Raw genomic sequence first — 18,838 nt, forward strand, 5'->3', positions numbered from 1 at the left:
TGCCTAGTGAATCCAGACGAATGTCCACAGGGTCAAGAGGTCTGACGTATCCAAAGGACAAATGCTGAAAGATGCTCTGATAAGGACAAGATGCCAACAGATACACAAGTGGGTCCAAAGGAACCACTGATGCTTATTCATGTGAATAGAAACACTACATTCCCCGAAAAACTACCCATTTGCCACACACTCAAAATCCTGGCAATCTCTATATACTTTTACAACACCATTGCCTTTACTTACTGTATTTGGGGTAGATACAGAAGCATACTATGAAGCAACAGTATCCACCTCCTACCTATTAGGCATATCTTTACTGGCAGAGGGTGGGCAGCTCTCCCCCCTCAACCGTCTGTGACTAGGAAAGCAGGGCTTACATAAAGACTGTGTTAAATGCACACACTCAACACTTTCTTTCTCTCTGTTTCTTGGGGGACAGAACATGTCAACACCAGAATGTACCAGAGAGTCCCTGTTTGCCTGAACTGACCCGATTTGATTTCTACCTATATACACATGAGTCTTACAACTCAAATACAGTGGTCGGTGCAAAAGTCCGTTCAATTCTTTGACTTCAGAATCATAATAATTACGATAACTTATGCAGTTATCTCAACTCAATGGCTTTGATATTCACCAAGAGAGTGGTAAGCAAACTAATAGTAAAGATGGGGTGTGTGGCAGAGAGTGGTGGGTGAGTGGCTGTCTGTCCTTGCTGACTGCTGGAGGCTTGCATGGCTCTCTAACTGTACTTAACTCACCTATATTAATTTAAGTCTGACATAGTACTGGTGTAGAACATACCCAGGAAATAGGTATGGGGTGGTTTTTATTTTTTACTTAATTTTATTTTATTGCATGGGTGTTTTGCCTGCATGTATGTCTGCGCATCACTTGTGTGCCTAGTGCCCATTGAGGCTGTCAGATCCCCTTAGAACTGGAGTTATCGATAATTGTAAGCTAAATTGTAGGTATTGGAAATTGAACTCAGGTCCTCTGAAAGAGCAGTAAGTGCTCTTAACTGATGAACTGGCTCTAGCCAAGTGTCAGATGCTTTTGTTTGTGGTTTTGTTTTGGGGAAAAAGCCTCACTATCTCACCCACTCTGGCGGTGAACTTCTGGGCTCAAGGGCTCTCCCTCCTGTATCTGCCTCCCACGTAGCTAGAGTTACGAGTACATATCACTACACTATGTTGACTTTTAAAGACATTTGACCCAAGGAGTAGTGCCTTGTTGGAATAGGACAGTTACACCCATAATCCACATGTTCTGACTTCTTCCTAGACGGCTCCTCAGTGTCTTCTTCCAGTTAGCAGCTGCAGCAAGTCTCCATCCCCAACCTTGCTCGACTGTCTTGGTTCCGCACATACATACTGCCACTGGCTCTGAGGAACCTGGAACATCCTCATCTCTTGATTTTCTTTCTAGGTAATAAGCAAAGCTTGTGGGAAAAGAAGACAGAAAGGAGAGATGGAAGGGAGGGGAGGAAAGGAGAAAGGGGATGGAAGCAAGCAGAAAGATATACATCGCTTCAATGTCTAGGGGTCACAGGGAAGGAAATCAAATGGTATGGAACAAGAGGGAGAGTTTCTGAGGGAGCCTTGGTCTTAGTCTCAGCTCTGAACCCAGCAAGGAAAACTCTGAAGTGTGGAGAGGAAAAGAGCATGCTCTGAAAACACCTTACCTGGACATAACCATGTCTCCAGCTCATGTTTCTTAGCAATTTAAGATTTACCTCATGCTACTTCTCACTGTGACTGGAGACTGTTTCTTGGGGACTTTTCTGTACGAGCCCACAGTTTCCTGCCAGCAGTTGCTCTTAGTGCAAAGACTTCATTTGGAATGTTGCTCTTGAATTTCTATCCCAAGGTGCTTCTGTGAAAAGATACTTTTCCACATGGTAGGCAGATACCGGACACTGGGCAGAGTGACCAGATCTCCCTGAAACCCAGTGTGGGCATTGCCAGATCTAGGATTCAGAGATCCGGGTTCTAGATTGTGCTCTGCCCCAACGGGGCACAAACTTTTGAAAAAGCCCTTCCACTTCTTTCTATTTTATTTTATTTTGAAATTTATGTATTTGTATGTAAATACGTGTATTTGTGTCTAAGCATGGGGACATAGACATGACAGGATGCTTGGGTAGAGGTCCAAGGACAACTTGTGGGAGTTGGTTCTGCTCTTCTACCATGTGGGTCCTGGGGAAGAAACTCAGTTCTTCAAGCTTGGCAGCATGCATTTTTTTAACCCTCTTGCCTACTCAGTGTCTCAGAGATCTTTGTGGAAGAGCTGGGAAGAGCTGGGAGGCGGGAAGGTTGTATGAGCCAAAGGTGGTCCATAATATCAAGGAAACAGTGTTTCCAGACACGACAGGGCAGCCATACATATTCACTCGTAGCAATTGTGACAGCAGGCACAAGGTCTGCAGAAGCTCTAGCCATACACAAATCCCAGCCAGAGGATGGAAGATGGACATGGTATCCCACTGCTAGCTCAGAGAGCTAATGGCATTTGATAGCTGCTGGGAGAAAGAGAGGCAGTTTTCTTCATCCCCAGTAATAGAATGTGGAGACTGGACAAGGTAATTTATAGGCCTTACTCCAGCTTAAGCATTTCATGGTACAGGTCTCCTCAACTAGAGGTGTTTCTCTCCCTACTTCTCCATATCCTGCTGGTCACTGAGCAGCCTCTCTGTGGGATGGGGCATAGCACCCTTCAGCTCATCCTATATTTCCAGGGTAGCACCTTCCCCAGCTTCCAGAAGGAAAGCTAGTAAAGAGCATGCTGGAAAACAGAATGTGCTCAGGCATGGAGGCTGGAAGGTCAACTCGTGATAGCTCTGGGTAAGAGTTACAGTTTCTGACCTCTTAAAGGGACTGCAGAGCAGGATGACTTTACTTTGCAAGGAGAATTTCTTGTGTGAATCATGCCACATGAGCCCTGGGCCATTACAATGCTACTCTGCAAATCCAGACCACAGGGCTGCATTTCAAAAACTAACACATTCTTTCAGACATCAGGCACCTTTAGGTAGGACTGATTTAGAAACAGATGGCCCACTTCTCAGGCCAAACCATTGTCTTCTATTATGGTGGGAGGTCCCATCGCAGTCTCCATTGTCATATATTTATTTCTTGAAGGTTTCTCTCCTCTTATGCAATCCCATCTACTTCCTCCACAGACTTCCTCCCTGCCCCCCAGAGCTTTGCACTCCACTGCATGAGACAATTTCCTTTCTTTTCTGAAGTCTACCCAGGTTTCCCTCCCTTCCCCCATCACCAACAACCAACCAGGGAAGAAAGATGAACACATGACATTGGCCTTTAATGAGTTTACCATAACCACATTACAAGGGGAAAGAGCAAAAAGCTTCCCTTTAATAAGGATGTAGGACTTCCTCTGACAAATCAGAGGAGTTTTATTAATTAATTGATAGCTATCCACAAAAACAGCATTTCCGAGGTCTACTGTGAGCTGATGAATTCCACTCACACAGAAGCTTTGCCGTGAACTAGAGTAATGGGCAGAATTCAGTCCTCCAGCTTTCCCTAGGCAGAGCAGGGACACACATCAAAGGGTCCTTTCAGAGAGGACACTAATGAGTTCTAGGACACTAGGACCTTTGCTGCCAAGTACCAGACAGAAATGGAAGGACCCCATCTTGATGAGGTGATTAACAATCACACATCAAGAGCATTTTTGTGCTGTGTGCGGGTATCCTTTCCACAGTTATTTCCAGGATAAGTGAAGGAGCTCGAATCTTTCAAATTACCAAATAATTAACAGAAAAGAAAGAATAGAAAGACAGTAGGTGTGTGAGGCTGTCGGTGACCTGGAATGACACACTTCAACAATCACTAAAGTGCTAGAGAAAATCAGAAAACCAGCCTTTTGAGTCTGTGTAAGAAGCCAAGAGAGCATTTTTACACAAAACCGGAAAACCATCCAAAAGACGCGCATTAAGAGGTGTCTCAGCTACGGTATTGTTCCAGCCCTTACTCAATAGGAGTTAGGAAGGAGGAATTCCTTGAAAAATGAAAAGACAAACATGCTTTGTTAGTTCTGCTTCTTAACAGTTGGTTTCTGAAATGTTCCATTTGCAGGAACCTTCCCCCACGTAATGGTAAAATCTGTCCAAAATTTTGCTAAGACACACTAGTGCTCACGATGCCCGATGACACTGTCTGCCGTCTGCTGTCCAGAGAGATTACTCTTACCTCCAATCCATGATCGAGGCTCATTTAAAGGGACTGGCGAGAAGGTGCAGGACGCAGGACACATGTATTCAGCGCTGTGGGGTGTGTGTGCTGTGTCCTCCAACTACAAGCCGGGAGAAGTGAGGACCCAAAGCCCCTGACACCTTCCGCTGCCATAGAATCGCAAGGAAGTGACCTTACTGTTTGTTGCTTTGATTAGAAACAAAAGCCTTTCAACATGAGTCAGGAAGGCAACAGGGGAAAATCCAGCTAGAGAGCCTGATATTTCTTTTGGCCACCCGGAGCCTCTCTCCATTACACACTTAAAACATATGATGACATACTGTGCGCTGGGTTCTCAACTTCATTCACAATGTCCAAGAGGGGTTGAGAATTACTCAAGAGATGGTCTATGCTGGTACCACTCAAATTCTAATCTGGCTCCCCATCCTGTGCATATTCTGGGTTAGCCTGGGAATTTAATACATGGAATAGAGTATTTAATAAACTTTGCTTCTCACAGACATCTCACGCCAATGGCTTTTGCACTCAGAAATAAACTCTGAGTTCCATGGGGAAAGCATCAACATCAGTCAGCATCAGGGATGCCAGGCACAGAGTGTCTATCTTGGCAGGCTAACTGTGGACTCACAGAGGGCTGATTACATCATTTGCATTTTAGAGAATAATTTACTAATGGAATTACTCACGGGGTAGGGAATATTCAAAGTACATATTACTCCAAGGTAAAAATGAGAAAAATACACAGAAATGTAATTAATTGACTTATTTTTCTTAGGGCAGTTGAGAAAGAGCTCATAACATGGCACCATGGTTCTTCCATTTGACACATAAGAGCCTTCTGGCATTATGGGCAAAAGCTTAAGTTCTAGAGTAAAGCAAACTTTGGTGTTCTGTAGTGGTTTGTCTTTGAGAATGCTACTTGATCTTTGTGGGAACCCATTTCCTCCTTTGTAGACTGGGGACAAAAATCCATGTCTCACAAGGGTGTTGGAGGCGTTAGAGGAGATAGCGCAGGCCCGGCCCTGGGAATCTGATGCCTGGAAAGTGTCAGATGCCCCAGTACTGCAGGGTGAGCTGCCTCCCTCCTCTGCTGCAAATTTATCTATCTGCCAAGGAGCAGGAATGGTTTTAACGTCACAATGTGCTTTCAAAGGTTTTACTTACTCTGAATGACAATAGACTGTGGGAAAGACTCCACCAGAAGCCAACTTAATCAGCAACATGTTTGGGTGCAGACAGAGGGGACACAACGTGACCAGCAGAAAATGTGACAATTTACTCTGGATTTAGCGATTATTTGTGCGTTTGCATTCTGACAACCAGAAGAGCTGGGAGTTAGAAGAAACACGTCGCTTAAGGACTCTTAAGGGGCCGCACACAGCCAGTTGCTGTGGAACCCACATACATGCATTTATAGGTCAAGAAGATGTAATGATGTCAGCCTGAGCCCAAGTGCAGATGTTGTTGTTAGGACTGTGAAGATAACTCAAGGAGGGACGCACTTCTGCCCACACACATCTGCAGAAGTGGGGATGAAGGTGAAAACGTGGTGCTGCCCAGGGGCAGAGCTTTGCTTGCCACGCACAAAGGCCTGGGTTTACTGTCAGCACTGTATTTGTAGAAAGAGCAGTAACTATTACTAATCCTTAGATTATTAATCAGATTATGAATGATCTTAAGTATTAGATTAATATCTCATCTCCGGCTTTAGTATTCCAGAGGCATTCTATAATTGTTTACAATGACAAAGTAGCTGGAATGACAGCCTAGAGCCACCAGAACACACCCTAAAAGGCAGCAGGATTGGAGAAGGAGGTTTCACCGATGTGCTCTGCATGACTAGATTACTGGATGCGACTGTATCCAAAGTCATTACCCTGAACTTTTCCGTTACTCAGTCTGTAATTTCTGCTTCTACGTGTGGGTGAAAAGATTCTCTGTAACATGTCAATTGTGAGAGAAAGGACAGTGTGACTTGGACACCCTTAACCAATTGCTTCTTGTGACTCTGGATCTTGGTGCTATCAACACAAGGTTGGGTAGACTCTAGGTGGAAAGATGGAGGAAGCCTGGAGATATGGCTAGGCTCAGAATGAAGTAGTCCATGCCTGCAGCATTAAGCTAGCAGACAGGAATGCTGTAACCAGTTTGGAAGCATTCCTAGACAAGTAGCATCCAGAGACCAGGGGCAGGCATGGGTAAAGCACATTCTATCTGATTTGACTGTTCTTCCCAATGCTTCCCGACAAGCACCCAGCCCTGGGGCAGACTTAACCTGGGTTCCTGCTTAAGAACTCTGTCTTAGTTCATTTTCTGTTGGTATAACAAAAATACTGCAGACAGGTAATTTACAAAACTAAAGCTATATCTCATGGTTCCGGGGGCTGGGATGTCCTGGGGTATGGTATTGACATCTGTTAAAAGTCTTCTTGCCACATCATCCATACAGAAAGACAGAGCAAGCTTGCTGACTTGGGTTTCTCTTCCATTTTGCATAATATCGGTAATGCCATCATGGACTCTCCACCCTTATGACCTCATCTGATCCTAACTCAAAAACCCCAACTCCAAGTACCATTACCACAGAGTTTTGGGAAGTAAGCTTCTGACCCATGAAGACTGAGGGGGTTAAGGTCCAATCCACAGCAGAGGCCCTGTGAAAGTGAACTGATGAGCACCTGTGAAACAAGACCATCAAACATCCGTTGTGATGTGGTTGTAGGCTCACCTACTTGGTGAACTCAGGCATGTGTAAGAGGACTTTCCCTGCTCCTGGAAGCAAGATAAGGGAAAACACATATAACAGGCTAGGGGAAAATGTGTACATCGTGTCCCATTTTTTTCTGAAAATTGAATTATTTTTTATTTTATATGTGTGAGTGATCTGCTTGCATTATGTATGAACACCACATGGGTGTAGTGCCTTCAGAGGCCAGAAAAGGGTAACAAATTCCCTGAAACTGAAGTTACAGACAAATGTGAGCTGCCATGTGGGTGCTGGGAACCTTTGAAGAATTATAGAGTGTCTTTGTATTATCACTAAACTACCATTTTCATTATTCACCAAACACTTCACATGCCAGGCAAATGTCAGACACACTGCAAACCCCAACACAGGCGATGTGTTCCCACGTTCCAAAACCAACAGCTTAACCTAGCACCAAGCCATCTGCGGTAACTACGAGATAAGCTGTACTCCTACGTGTAGTGAGCTTTGCAGTAAAGAAAAGACTATTTCCTTTCAGAGTTCAGCCTCTAGACATAATTTGATTCAGTTCAAATGTGCTCAGGCACCAAATACACACAGGGGTGCTACAGGGAAATCAACATGGAAAACATCATCATCTAACCCTCAGCCAGTTGGACTTTGTGGCCCTGGAGGAGAGCAGTGGCCCTTGGATATCATACTTCATTGTCTGTCTGGGACCAGCATCTCTTCCACACACACTGTCTTCTGCCCTTCATTGTAATCAGCCTGTAACCACAACACTCAGGTGCCTCATGGTACTTCCTAAGTTTTCATTCATTACAAGGACTATTACTTTGGATGTTCATAAGGTGGTAGGCACCAGAGCTGGTATCATGGGTGCTCAGGGTGGCATTGTGGTCCCACAAGATCCCAGGCTCAGAAGGAACTTGTGCCTGGTTTAATGTTTGGCTTCTTAATACTACTGTTATTATTATTATTTTGTGTTGCTTGGGGGTCAAACTAAGGGCTGTGAGTATGCTGGGCAAATGTTCTACCTGTGAAGTACATCTCCAGCCCTTGTTTGTTGAATAAGGAGATGGGTGTTTTCCTTTTGCACAGGGCCACATTGGTGATGTGGCTCTCTGCCTGGCATTGTGCTGGGTGGTGGAGACCAGTGGGTGAGCAGGGGAGAAATCCAGGACCGGCAAGGAATAGAAAGGCAAGTGATACACAAGACACTTTCAGATGAAGGTAGAAATCCACAAATACAGTCGGAAACCATGGTAGAGAGGGCCAAGCACTCCGAACAAGGAAAACGCTGGGCGAGACCGAGAGAGACAGCTGCTACAGGATTGAGCTCAGCCCAGGGCATGCCGGCTATGTCCCAGGGCTACACGAGGAGGTACCTGGAAAGCTCTCAGAAGCTACTGAATGAAAAAAGAACTTCTGTTTAAAAAGGAAAACCACCAACTACAGAAAGTGAATTCATAAGTTACTAAAACTGGGGCTGATAAGGAACACTGCAAGTTTATTTAAGGTCTCCCCGAGATCACATGCTGTGGCCGTCGGGTACGCTGTGTCCAGGAAAAACAGCTCCGATGGAAAAATCTCTTACTCATGTTCTCCAGGCAGAAAAAGAGGGAAGTCTCCTGTGCAGGGCGGATTCTCTCCTTTCTTAACCGCAAATGGAAAGGTGGAGGTGAAAAACTGAGGGAGAGGGGCAGGCGTTGTGGGGCTCTCATGTCTGTCTCAGCGAGGCCAAAGGCACGTGCGGCTTTTCAAGCGATGGACAAACTCTGCAAAACTTAATAACTTCCTCATGTTCGGAAAACTAAAGACAAAAAGGCCTTTGAAGAACATGTTTGTGAATGCACAGGAAACTAAGACTCAGAGAAGTCTGTGCAGGAGCCTCTCCATTGGGGGTAAGAAAACAGAGTCTGCATCCAGAGCCCAAAGTCCTAAGCCGCACCTTTCCGAGAGTCTGCTGCAGAAAACGCACAAGGAAAGCGGCTGACCACGCGGCTTTCCATCCCACTTCCTTCCTGTCTTTCTGTGGACTCTGTTGTTTCGTTTCCCCTTTCTCTGCCCATTTACAATCAATCCTTTGAAAAGAAAACAAAACTATGTGCTCTTCCTCCTCTCCCTCCTCCTCCTCCTCCTCCTCCTCCTCCTCCCACTTCCACTTCTGACGCAGGGAGTCTTCTCTATGTAGACCAGGCTGACCTTAAGTTAGAGTTACTCCTACCTAAAAATGAAACTTTGTATGAAGGAAGACTTCAGGGGCACACACACACAGTGGCAGACTGGCTTCACACCCTGTGTCCACCCGGTTTCTGCACCCACTTTTTAATCTGGCCACTCTTGCTTCATCTATAGTCTCACCTCCTTTCTGTCCCCTGGGTCACTTTGAACCAAATCTAAGACTTCAGGTATCTGTAACTATTTCAACATAAAAGACCACGGTATTCTTTTTGAACATAGCCCCAGATACCTAAAAGGAAAAAAAATCTCAACATCTTCAAAAGTGTTAGAGTTCAGATTTCCAGTTGATGAGTATTTTTTCTTGTTTTGTTTATTTTTCAGTCAAGGTCTCGTTACGTGGTACAGCTTGGCGTCAAACTTACAATCCTCCTGCCTCAGCCTCCAGAGTTCTGGGATTATACTCATGTTTGACCGCGTCCGATTCTTTTCCTTCCCACTCCCCTTCCCTCCCTCAGCCCAATGTGTGTTCCTGCATTGGAAGGACATTCTATCTGTTATGGTAGAAAACTAATGACCCAGGTCACTTATTTAATCAAGGATTGCAACATGACAGCTTTCTAATTCTGCCAGCCCTATTCACTGGAATATCTTGTTGAAGACAGATCCTCACCTATCTGCAAATAGATAATGCTCTGTTCAATATCTCTGAATGACTGGTCACCCAGGAGTGTCCCCCACTCAGGATAGAGAAGCTTTGTGCCTTACCTTCCTTACCAGTTCTTAAGATCCTGAGTTATACCATCCCCCTTTTTTTCTGGCCCAGGATCTCATTGTGGAGCAGCAAGCTGCTAAGGACTGCTGTGAGTTCAGACATCCACCACCACTTCTAGTGCACTGCTGTGAGTTCAGACATCCACCACCACTTCCAGTGCTGTGAAGCGGGGTTGGGGGTGGGGGTGGGTGGGAGGGACTGCTGGGGCTTTCAGAACGCCAGCCTGGCTCTTAGTCTGGTAAGAGACCCTGTTTCAAAAAACTAAGGCAGAAACTGATACAGGAGGACACTCAACATCCTCCTCCGGCCTCTGTGCATCTGTACATACATGTGCTTGCACATCACACACACTCTAAAATAAAAATTTGAATTAGAATTTATACCTAAGACATATGTACATACCTATGTATTCCCTCCATGGTATAAGCAGCTACCAAGATAGAGAACACTTATAGAAAGTCACCTGACAATTTTATAGACACTTTTCAGATTTATAGCAACATAGAGAAGTTTCTTCTGTTCTAGAATTTGATGTAAATTGAAATAAGAGATGTGTTCTTTTAAGCACAGCTTCACACACTGAACCGTGTGTGTGTGTGTGTGTGTGTGTGTGTGTGTTGTGCACTCAGACATATGCACATACATTTACTTTTCATTAGTAAATATGCAAGAGTTGAGCAAACAGATTATAAGGCAGATATGCCTTTAATTTTTTATGAAACTGCCAAATAGTCCCCTCCCCCCAGCTGTCCTCTCCATCATTTTACATGCCACTAGTAAGCTGTGAGAGGGCTAGCTCTCCTTTCTTTTCACCAGAACATAGTATGATGGGTCTCCCCTCACTCTTCATCTTCCTCCTCTTCCTCCTTCTCCTCTCTTCTTCCTCTTCCCCCCCCCTTCTTCTTTTTTGGCAGTTTTTGGAGAAGAGTCTTACCGTGTAACTCACGGTGTCCTAGAGTCCTGGAACTCACTGTGTAGCCCCGGCTGCTCTCAAACTTGTGATCCTCCTGCTTCAGCCTTCCTCTCAGCGCTGGGGTTCCATGCCTGCCACTCCACTCTCAGACAGGTGTTCTCTTAGATGATTGTTATTGCTCTCTCTTTTTCTGTCCCTCCCTGCCACCCTCCCTCTCCGTGTGTGTGTGTGTGTGTGTGTGTGTGTGTGTGTGTGTGTGTGATGTATGTGTATATGGCTGTGTGAGTGTGTGTGGTGTGTATGTAGAGCTCAGAGGACAACCTTCAGAAGTCAGTTCTCTCCTTCCACTCTGTGGCCTCTGGGGATTGAAATCTGTGGCCAGGCCTGTGCAGCAAGCACCTTTACCAACAGAGCCTTCTCACCAGCTCTAGGTTTCCTTAATATAGTCATATCAAACTGTGGAGTAGCAGAGACTGTACTGCTGAGTGGCTAGTTTCAAGAGTATAGGTTTAAATGATACCTAGAGATTAGGAAGAACAAACACTTAGGTGGTACCTTAATATGCACCAGACCCTGACTAGTCTCCACACTGAATGAAGGATTACCTAGCAGAAACCTTGCAATACCTTTGAGTCAAGACTCTCATTACTATCTCCACTTTACAAACGAGACAATTGAGGCACAAAGATTTTTTTTGTTCATTTGTTTTTGTTTCTTGAGACAGAGTTTCTCTGTGTAGCTCTGGCTGCTCTAGCTCTCAGTGGACCTCAAGCTCAGGGGTCTTTCTGCCTCTCAGAACTGTCCTAAAGCATCTCCTCCCTCCCTCTAACATCTAACCAAGAAGTAGCAATGGCCATCAATGTAAGTGCCCTGGACTCTTCCATGTAAAGGACTTAATTAATGCTGTCAGCGTTCCCCTCCTGCTTCAATCCATCTATCTTCAAGCTTAAACACTTTCCTTTCCATGGCACATCCCAGTTTTTGATCTTGTTTCTCAGGAGGTTCCTATTTTGAGCCTCGTTTATTCTTGCCAGGGATGCATGACCCTATTCTAAGTCCCAATCTCGAGTGGCTACTAGATCATAAAATTTTCCTGCAGTAACACCAATGAAGTCAAATGGAAAAATCTCTGTGACAGTTTATATTTATAATTTGCTTATACTGATTGTGAACTTGACACCCAGGAGACACGCCTCTGACATCCACGTGAGGGATTATCTAGAGTATACTAACCAAGGTGGGAAGATTTACCCTAAACATGGGTTCTAGACTCTAGCAAAAGGAGAGCATGCGCTGAACAGCATCATCCATTGCAAGGTGACCAGCCCCTTCCACTCCTGCCTCCATGACTTCCCACCACGATGGACTGTGCTCCCTCTTTCTTCTGGCCAGGGATTTGGCCACAGCCAGGAGAACAGTAACTAATAGTTGCTTGACTACTAGAGATCTTTGATCTCAGTATCCAGGGCTAAGACAGTTTCACGGTTGAAGAGTTCTACCATTAGCAGTATATTGAAGGCCTCAAATTCCTTCTGCTTTTCTATTGTAGCATGTTTTCTGCAAGTTGACATTTGTAACTGCAACACGGCTGCCACCCTTCCAGGCATGAGATCTCTACTCCACCCTACCCTCTTTGACCAGAGAGCTTTTCCTTGCCTGCCTTAGGCTACATGTTTACTCTGATCCCATCACTAGCAGACGAGTAGGGGCACTATGATCAGCTTCAACCACAGCTTCACAAGCTCTGGGGGGCCTGAGCTATGGGTCTTCTGAGTCTTTAGCGTAGCCACCATACCTACAATGGTCACATCCATTCCTGATGTAGTGTAGACCACTCTGTCCCCACCCCACCTCAGGATGATGTCACCATCACTTGATGGAGGGAGCCTGGCAGCTTCAACCACCCCTCCAGTGATCAATTCTGCTGTCTCTCTCAGAGACATGGGGAAGTTCCATGGTTGCTGGTGGCAAAACAAACAAACAAACAAAACAAAACAAAACAAAACAAAAAAAACTTCACTGAGACAAACTCAGGCTAAATCACATTTAACTTAATAACTATGAATTTAAAAGGTTGATAAGCAAAGGCTTGGGGCATGAAGATGTAAAAGAGAAAAGACACAGTGCTGTTTTCTCTTCCTGCCCACGCCCCCTCTCTTGCTTACACTAAATAAATAAGTAAAGGCTTTGGTGATTTCTATCAGGTTTATCTAAATGAAATTTATATGTGGAATAGACCCCAATTGCTGAAATGTACTAAACAATAATTAGGGAATCCAGAGTATGAAGCCATATAATACAGTGACTCAAAGAAATAACCAGGCTCTTTGTAAAGCTTAAGATTTACGTGCATGGTGACGGAACCGTGTGGTGTATCACTATGCACTTGGACATGCTCCATACCAACCAGTGCTCCATACCAACCTGCTTTAACTACACAACAAAATTCCATACCACTCATTTTGACAAACATTTTCTAAGAGACTAAAACCCAGTCTCAGGTTTGGCTCTGAAAACATATAAACCAACACATACCATGATAAAATGCAGAATACACTTCCCTGAATGCTCTCAGGCAAGAATAGTTCCACCATTCCGAGAATCAGGCCCTTAAGAAAGTCATGGCAGCCGGAAAGCTCTACTAATAAAGGGGGTAAAATGAAGACAGATAAGAAATGCACACTTTTGGCTAGCAGAGTGGTGTAAATCAAGAGTTGCTGGCTAGGGTTCATTCACTTTGTGTCAGTATAAACTGGTCCAGTCTTTTTGGAAAACCAGAAACCTTCCAGCAGTACTGCTTCGAGCTATCATCTTACAGAAATCTGACCACAAACATCTCATGAATATGAATATTTATCATAGCACTGCCTTGATAAAACCTGGAAGCAACATAAGTAACCATCAATACGTGACTGATGGAAATGTGGCGCACTCATTACACAATAGTTTGAGGGATAATAAGATAGCATTGTATGTAAGATGTGTTAGTAAGCAAGTCAGTAGACTTCCAGGTAATATGTATAGGGTGGTTTCATTGCTTTAAAATTCATGTTGTAATAATGTAATATGTGAGTCATGGTATGTTTAGAAAATCTTGTTCATATACACTAAAGAAATTTTACCCTCTAAGTCATGTCTATATATAGCAGTTCAGTTGGTGAATGTACAGTATTTTAATGAAAATTCTAAGGTTCTCAGAAGAGCACAGCTATTCCTTCTGCTCCACAGCAATGGAATCAACAATGACTACTGGTCATTATTAAGTGGCCACACTATGTAAACACTGGCATTACTACATGCTGACTCTGTGAGAGAAGAGCCAGGTGAAGTCAGAGCTCTGTTCCAGAAACAGTCTAGACACGAGTCTAGAGAAAATAGATTTCTTTTGCTTTGTTTTCTGTTTTGTTGAGACAGAGCCCCTGATAATGCTCAGGTTAGCCTTGAACTCACAAGTCTTTGTTCCTGTACCTTCTGAGTTTGGGAATTAGAGGTATGTATGCCAACACACCTGGCTTGGATCAAATGTTCTGAAAAGAACGGTTCACAAAAAGTGTACACACTCTTGTAATATAAAAAAATTCAGAATTATGAAAGCAAAAAAAATGGAAATTCCTCCCTTCATTCACTTATACTGCTTGGGTATAAAATATTACTGATTTGGCATGTACATTTCTAACCCTAGCCATTCACATGTATGAATGTACATGGCTTACAATTACCTATACCTATATAAACATACATATTTATACATATCCATATGCATGTGTGAACACACATACACATACATTGTTTTATACTTCCTTTTTTACCTGAAAATACAGCACAGATAATTTCCTAAGCCTAGTGAGGTCATGTTACAGAGTGTCTTAGTTTCATTCCTGTTGTAATAAAATACCCTGACTCATACAACTTAGAGAAGGAAGGATTTATTACAGCTTACAATTACAGGTTAGAGTCCATCCCAGCATGGACAAAAGGGTGGCATGGACTTGAAACAGCTAATCTCATTACATTCAGAGTGAAAAGCAGAGAACAGTGAACTCATACAAGCTTATTTGTGCTTGGCTCACTTTCTCTACTCTTCTACAGTGCAGAATCCCTTGCCTAGGGAATGGTGCTGCCCAGAGTGGGCAGTTCTTCCTATCGCAATTAATGTCATCAAGATAATCCCCCATAAGCATGTCCGTTAACCAAACTGTTCTAGATAACTCCTTATTGACACAAATACTTCTACACTGTATCAAGTTGACATTTAAACTAATCACACAAGAGGACTGTCACTTAACTTACTGGTTTGCTAATAATGAAACAATAAAATCTCCCTCCCCAAAGTCATGTCAAGGGGGACACAGCTTACATTTTGATTGCATGCAACTAAATCGTCCTACAAAAAAGATTGTAAGAATTTACCAGAATAAATATATTTTTCCTGCTTCAAAATATCTTCATTAATTATCACTCTGGGTAATTTAATCTATATGAGAGAAGAAGAGAGAATCTCATTTCCAGAATACTTTCCCTTTTGTTTTTGCTGTTTATTTTAGTAAGGTAGAACTTTGGGTTCTTCTTAGGACATTACTCTAAGCAGTCATATGTATCCTTCCATTTGTATGGGAGTGCTGGGGGTCAAACCCAAGGGCTTCTGTATGCTAGTCAAATAACTGTATTATACACCCCAGCCCTTGTTTCGTTTGAGGTTATGTCTCACTATGTATTGCATGCTGGCCTGGAATTCACCATGTAGTCCAGGGTGACCCCAAACTCATGATCCTCCCATTTAAGCTTCTCCACTACTGGGGTTACAGGCTTATTCCTCCACACCTTACTCAACAACAGTATTTTGAGATACTGCATAGCTGCTTATTGGAAGAGCACACTAGTCTCCAAGGGGTTAGCAAGGTACTCTGGGTAACACGGGAAGTAAGGAGTGAGGCACAGGGCTGAAAGCATACTGTCTATGAGCCTTGGTTCCACAAGATGTTAAAGAAAACAGGTAACACTCATCCCACTGAAAGGTCCATCATTAAAACAGATAGATGGCACTCAAATCCTGCAAGTAACGAAGCTGCTGTGGTCCAGGAAGGCACTGTGGGGTCCCATGCTGCTACTTCTCTTTTTCCTTGCAGGTCCCTCAGGCCTGTGACTACCTATCTTGACCTCAGAGAGTGGTGGGCCAAAGAACAACAGCCATACTGGGTTTTTAGTAGATGGCTCTTTGCCTTTTCACCTAATATCCAGTCACCACTATGTTCCAGGTTCACAAACAAGTGGATCAGCCAAGCCAGCAGGAAGTTCAGCACCTATATGCACTCTGATCTTCTTTAACCAGTGGACATGGACGTCTGTGGTGATATACTGTGTCCCTCAATAAAGCTTGCTGAGGATAGGAGGATAAAGCCAGGCTATTAGTGAAATTATTAAGGCCACTCCATGTAGTTAAAAGGGAGGTTTATTTTGTGGGGTAACTTACAAATGAAGGGGTAGGTTGCAGGGTCTGGCAAAGGTATAGCGCAGTCCGGCAGTGTTCTCTGGAGAACTCTGCTCGGTCTACCTCCAGTGTCCAAGGTCCCAGAACCAAGAGAGAGACCTCCTCTTGATCCTCGGTCTTCCGCTCCCCCCTCTGCCCCACCTTGTGGGCATGATCATTACCGAAGCCTCAATGGGGATTGGAACTTCCAGGCCAATGCTGGGATGGCTATCCACTACACCAGGCACTGTATTAAACATAGAGGTCAGACAGTGGTAGCACATGCCTTTAATCCTAGCATTCGGGAGGCAGAGATTCATCCAGATCTCTGTGAGTTCAAGGCCTGGGAACAGAGCCAGGCATGGTGGCACACATCTTTAATCCCAGCACAGGAAAGAAATAAGATGGCAGGGCACAGAAAGGTATATAAAGCTTGAGTAAACAGGAAGTCTCTCTCTTGAGGCTGAGGATTTCGTAGAGGGAAGAACATGGCTGGCTTGTTCTGGTTCTCTGATCTTTTAGCTTTCACCCCAATATCTGGCTCCAAGTTTCTTTCTTTCTTTTTTTTTTTTAATTAATAAGACCTTTTAAGATTTGTGTTACAGATGCCACTCACCAAATTTTCATTTGCTGAACTTCTGTAAACGTTATATGCATTTTCTAAAGAATATACCTCCAATGGAGTCTAACCACATTGGTGGTAGTCTGTTTCAGTTATACCGTAAGCTTGGAAGGGATGTTGACCAAGGATAAGAAGGCAACCATTGTGCTTAGGGAAGGCATCAGCTCTTGGTTTTACTCCCCGAGGAAACTCAAGACAGTAACATAGGTACATGTATGTGATGGTTGATCTTGATAGTCAGCTTTATTGCATGGAGAAGAATCTAGGAGATTGGTGAGGTATAGCTCTGAGTGTGTGTGTGTGTGTGTGTGTGTGTGTGTGTGTGTGTGTGTGTGTGTGTGGTGAGCATTCCAGAGGGGATTAACTCAATGGAGAAGAGCAACCCTAAATATAGGTGGCACCATCCTGGAGGCTGCAGGCCCAGGGTCAAAAGGGAAAAGGGAGAAACCCAGGTATTTCAGGCATGCTCTCTGTTTCCTGGTTGCCATGAAGTGAGCTGTTCTGTCTACCACACCTCCTACTGTAATGGACTTGGAGTAGTCAGCCAAAACAAATCCTTCCTTCCTTAAGTTGTTTGTGTAGGGTACTGGGTTGCAGTGACTACCAAACTGCGCGCGCGCACACACACACACACACACACACACACACACACACACACACACATGGATCAATACTTATTTCACATGTATACCAATGATAGACATGCAAGATTTATTTATTTATATATTTAAATATCTCCCATTGGCTGAGAGTAAGACAAAAATATAAAAAAAAAGAGAGGAAAGGAAGACAACATACAAGTATTTATTCAAAAAATACAAAATTCAGGTTATAGTATGGCAAACCTTTGCTATTATTTACAACCTACTGTAGCATCTGAGCTTGAAAAATTCACACAGTCAGCACTGAGTAGGAGAAAAAGGACATTGTCCAGACTCCAGAAATTGCCTCTCAAAAATTGGCTTCTGGAGTTTATTCAAGGAAAATGCATTTACTAAAAACATATATTTCCAAAAAGAATTTAACAGCCAAATCTTATGAGCTTGGCTAGACCTCTATTTGGCATCAATGCCTTGAAAGTTTAATATATACAAAACCTACAGAAGAAGGAGCTCATGGTTAAGAGTCTGTAGTATGGCGCTGGTGTTAGCTTATTTATTAAAAAAAATAAAGTATTCATCTCTTTAGTAAGTATTTGCAAAATACCTAACATTTCATTTGCTCCTGAGATTATGATTCTGTCATTATTTGAGGCTAATAATTAAACAGGGTTGGAGTTCCTTTATACTGTCTGTGCTTGCAGAGCTGGAAAATACCTGCAGACAGCCAGGAGGTAAGCAAAGCAAGTTTTTAATGAAACATCAATAAAGGCCAGAGAATGAGAGAGAGAGAGAGAGAGAGAGAGAGAGAGAGACAGAGAGACAGAGAGACAGAGAGAGACAGAGAGAGAGAGAGACAGAGAGAGACAGAGAGAGAGAGAGAGAGAGAGAGACAGAGAGAGAGAGAGAGAGAGAGAGAGAGACAGAGAGAGAGAGAGACTCACTTTTGCTTTTTACTCCTAAGAACCCAAACAAATAAAATAAAAACAGGCCCTTCCTCCCACACTTAACATTAGTGGGTGAGAATGAGAGAGGGAAATGGAGAAGTGATGCCTGGCAAATGGTTAAAGATAACAAGAAAAGAAAGTAAATGTTTTGAGACAACCATCAACATCCATCAGGAAAGACAGGACACCGTCCAGAGCCCAACCACAGGTCCTGGCAGGAAATGGCAATCACTTGGCATTCAGAGCTGGTGAGGGCTACAGGGCTGCCGGCTTCCCACCCTGGGGTGGGCACCGAGGATTCTGGTCAAGGGTGAGTTTCCAAATGGTCCTTGGGTGTCCCCGATTCCCTGTCTACTCTGCCCCTAACACACTTCCCTCATGAAATGATCGTCAGAGAAGCCCCACAA

The 18,838-nt window shown here is 43.8% G+C and overlaps 1 protein-coding gene across 4 annotated transcripts in view; it reads right to left on the reverse strand.

Moving 5' to 3' along the window:
- The window catches only part of Frmd4b (FERM domain containing 4B), a 334,105-nt gene that overhangs the window by 157,582 nt on the left and 157,685 nt on the right, over positions 1-18,838 (reverse strand). Inside the window, exon 1 of one of the 4 annotated variants that reach the window (XM_036181352.1) lies at positions 4,218-4,303. The exons of the other annotated variants lie outside the window; for them this stretch is intronic. Coding sequence (XP_036037245.1) covers positions 4,218-4,241 — 24 coding nt within the window. The 5' untranslated portion in view covers positions 4,242-4,303. Of the gene's footprint in view, positions 1-4,217; positions 4,304-18,838 lie in introns of those variants that run through there. 4 annotated transcript variants of the gene reach the window in all.

This window comes from Onychomys torridus, chromosome 3 (assembly GCF_903995425.1).
Source record: "Onychomys torridus chromosome 3, mOncTor1.1, whole genome shotgun sequence".
Taxonomy (NCBI): Eukaryota; Metazoa; Chordata; class Mammalia; order Rodentia; family Cricetidae; genus Onychomys; species Onychomys torridus.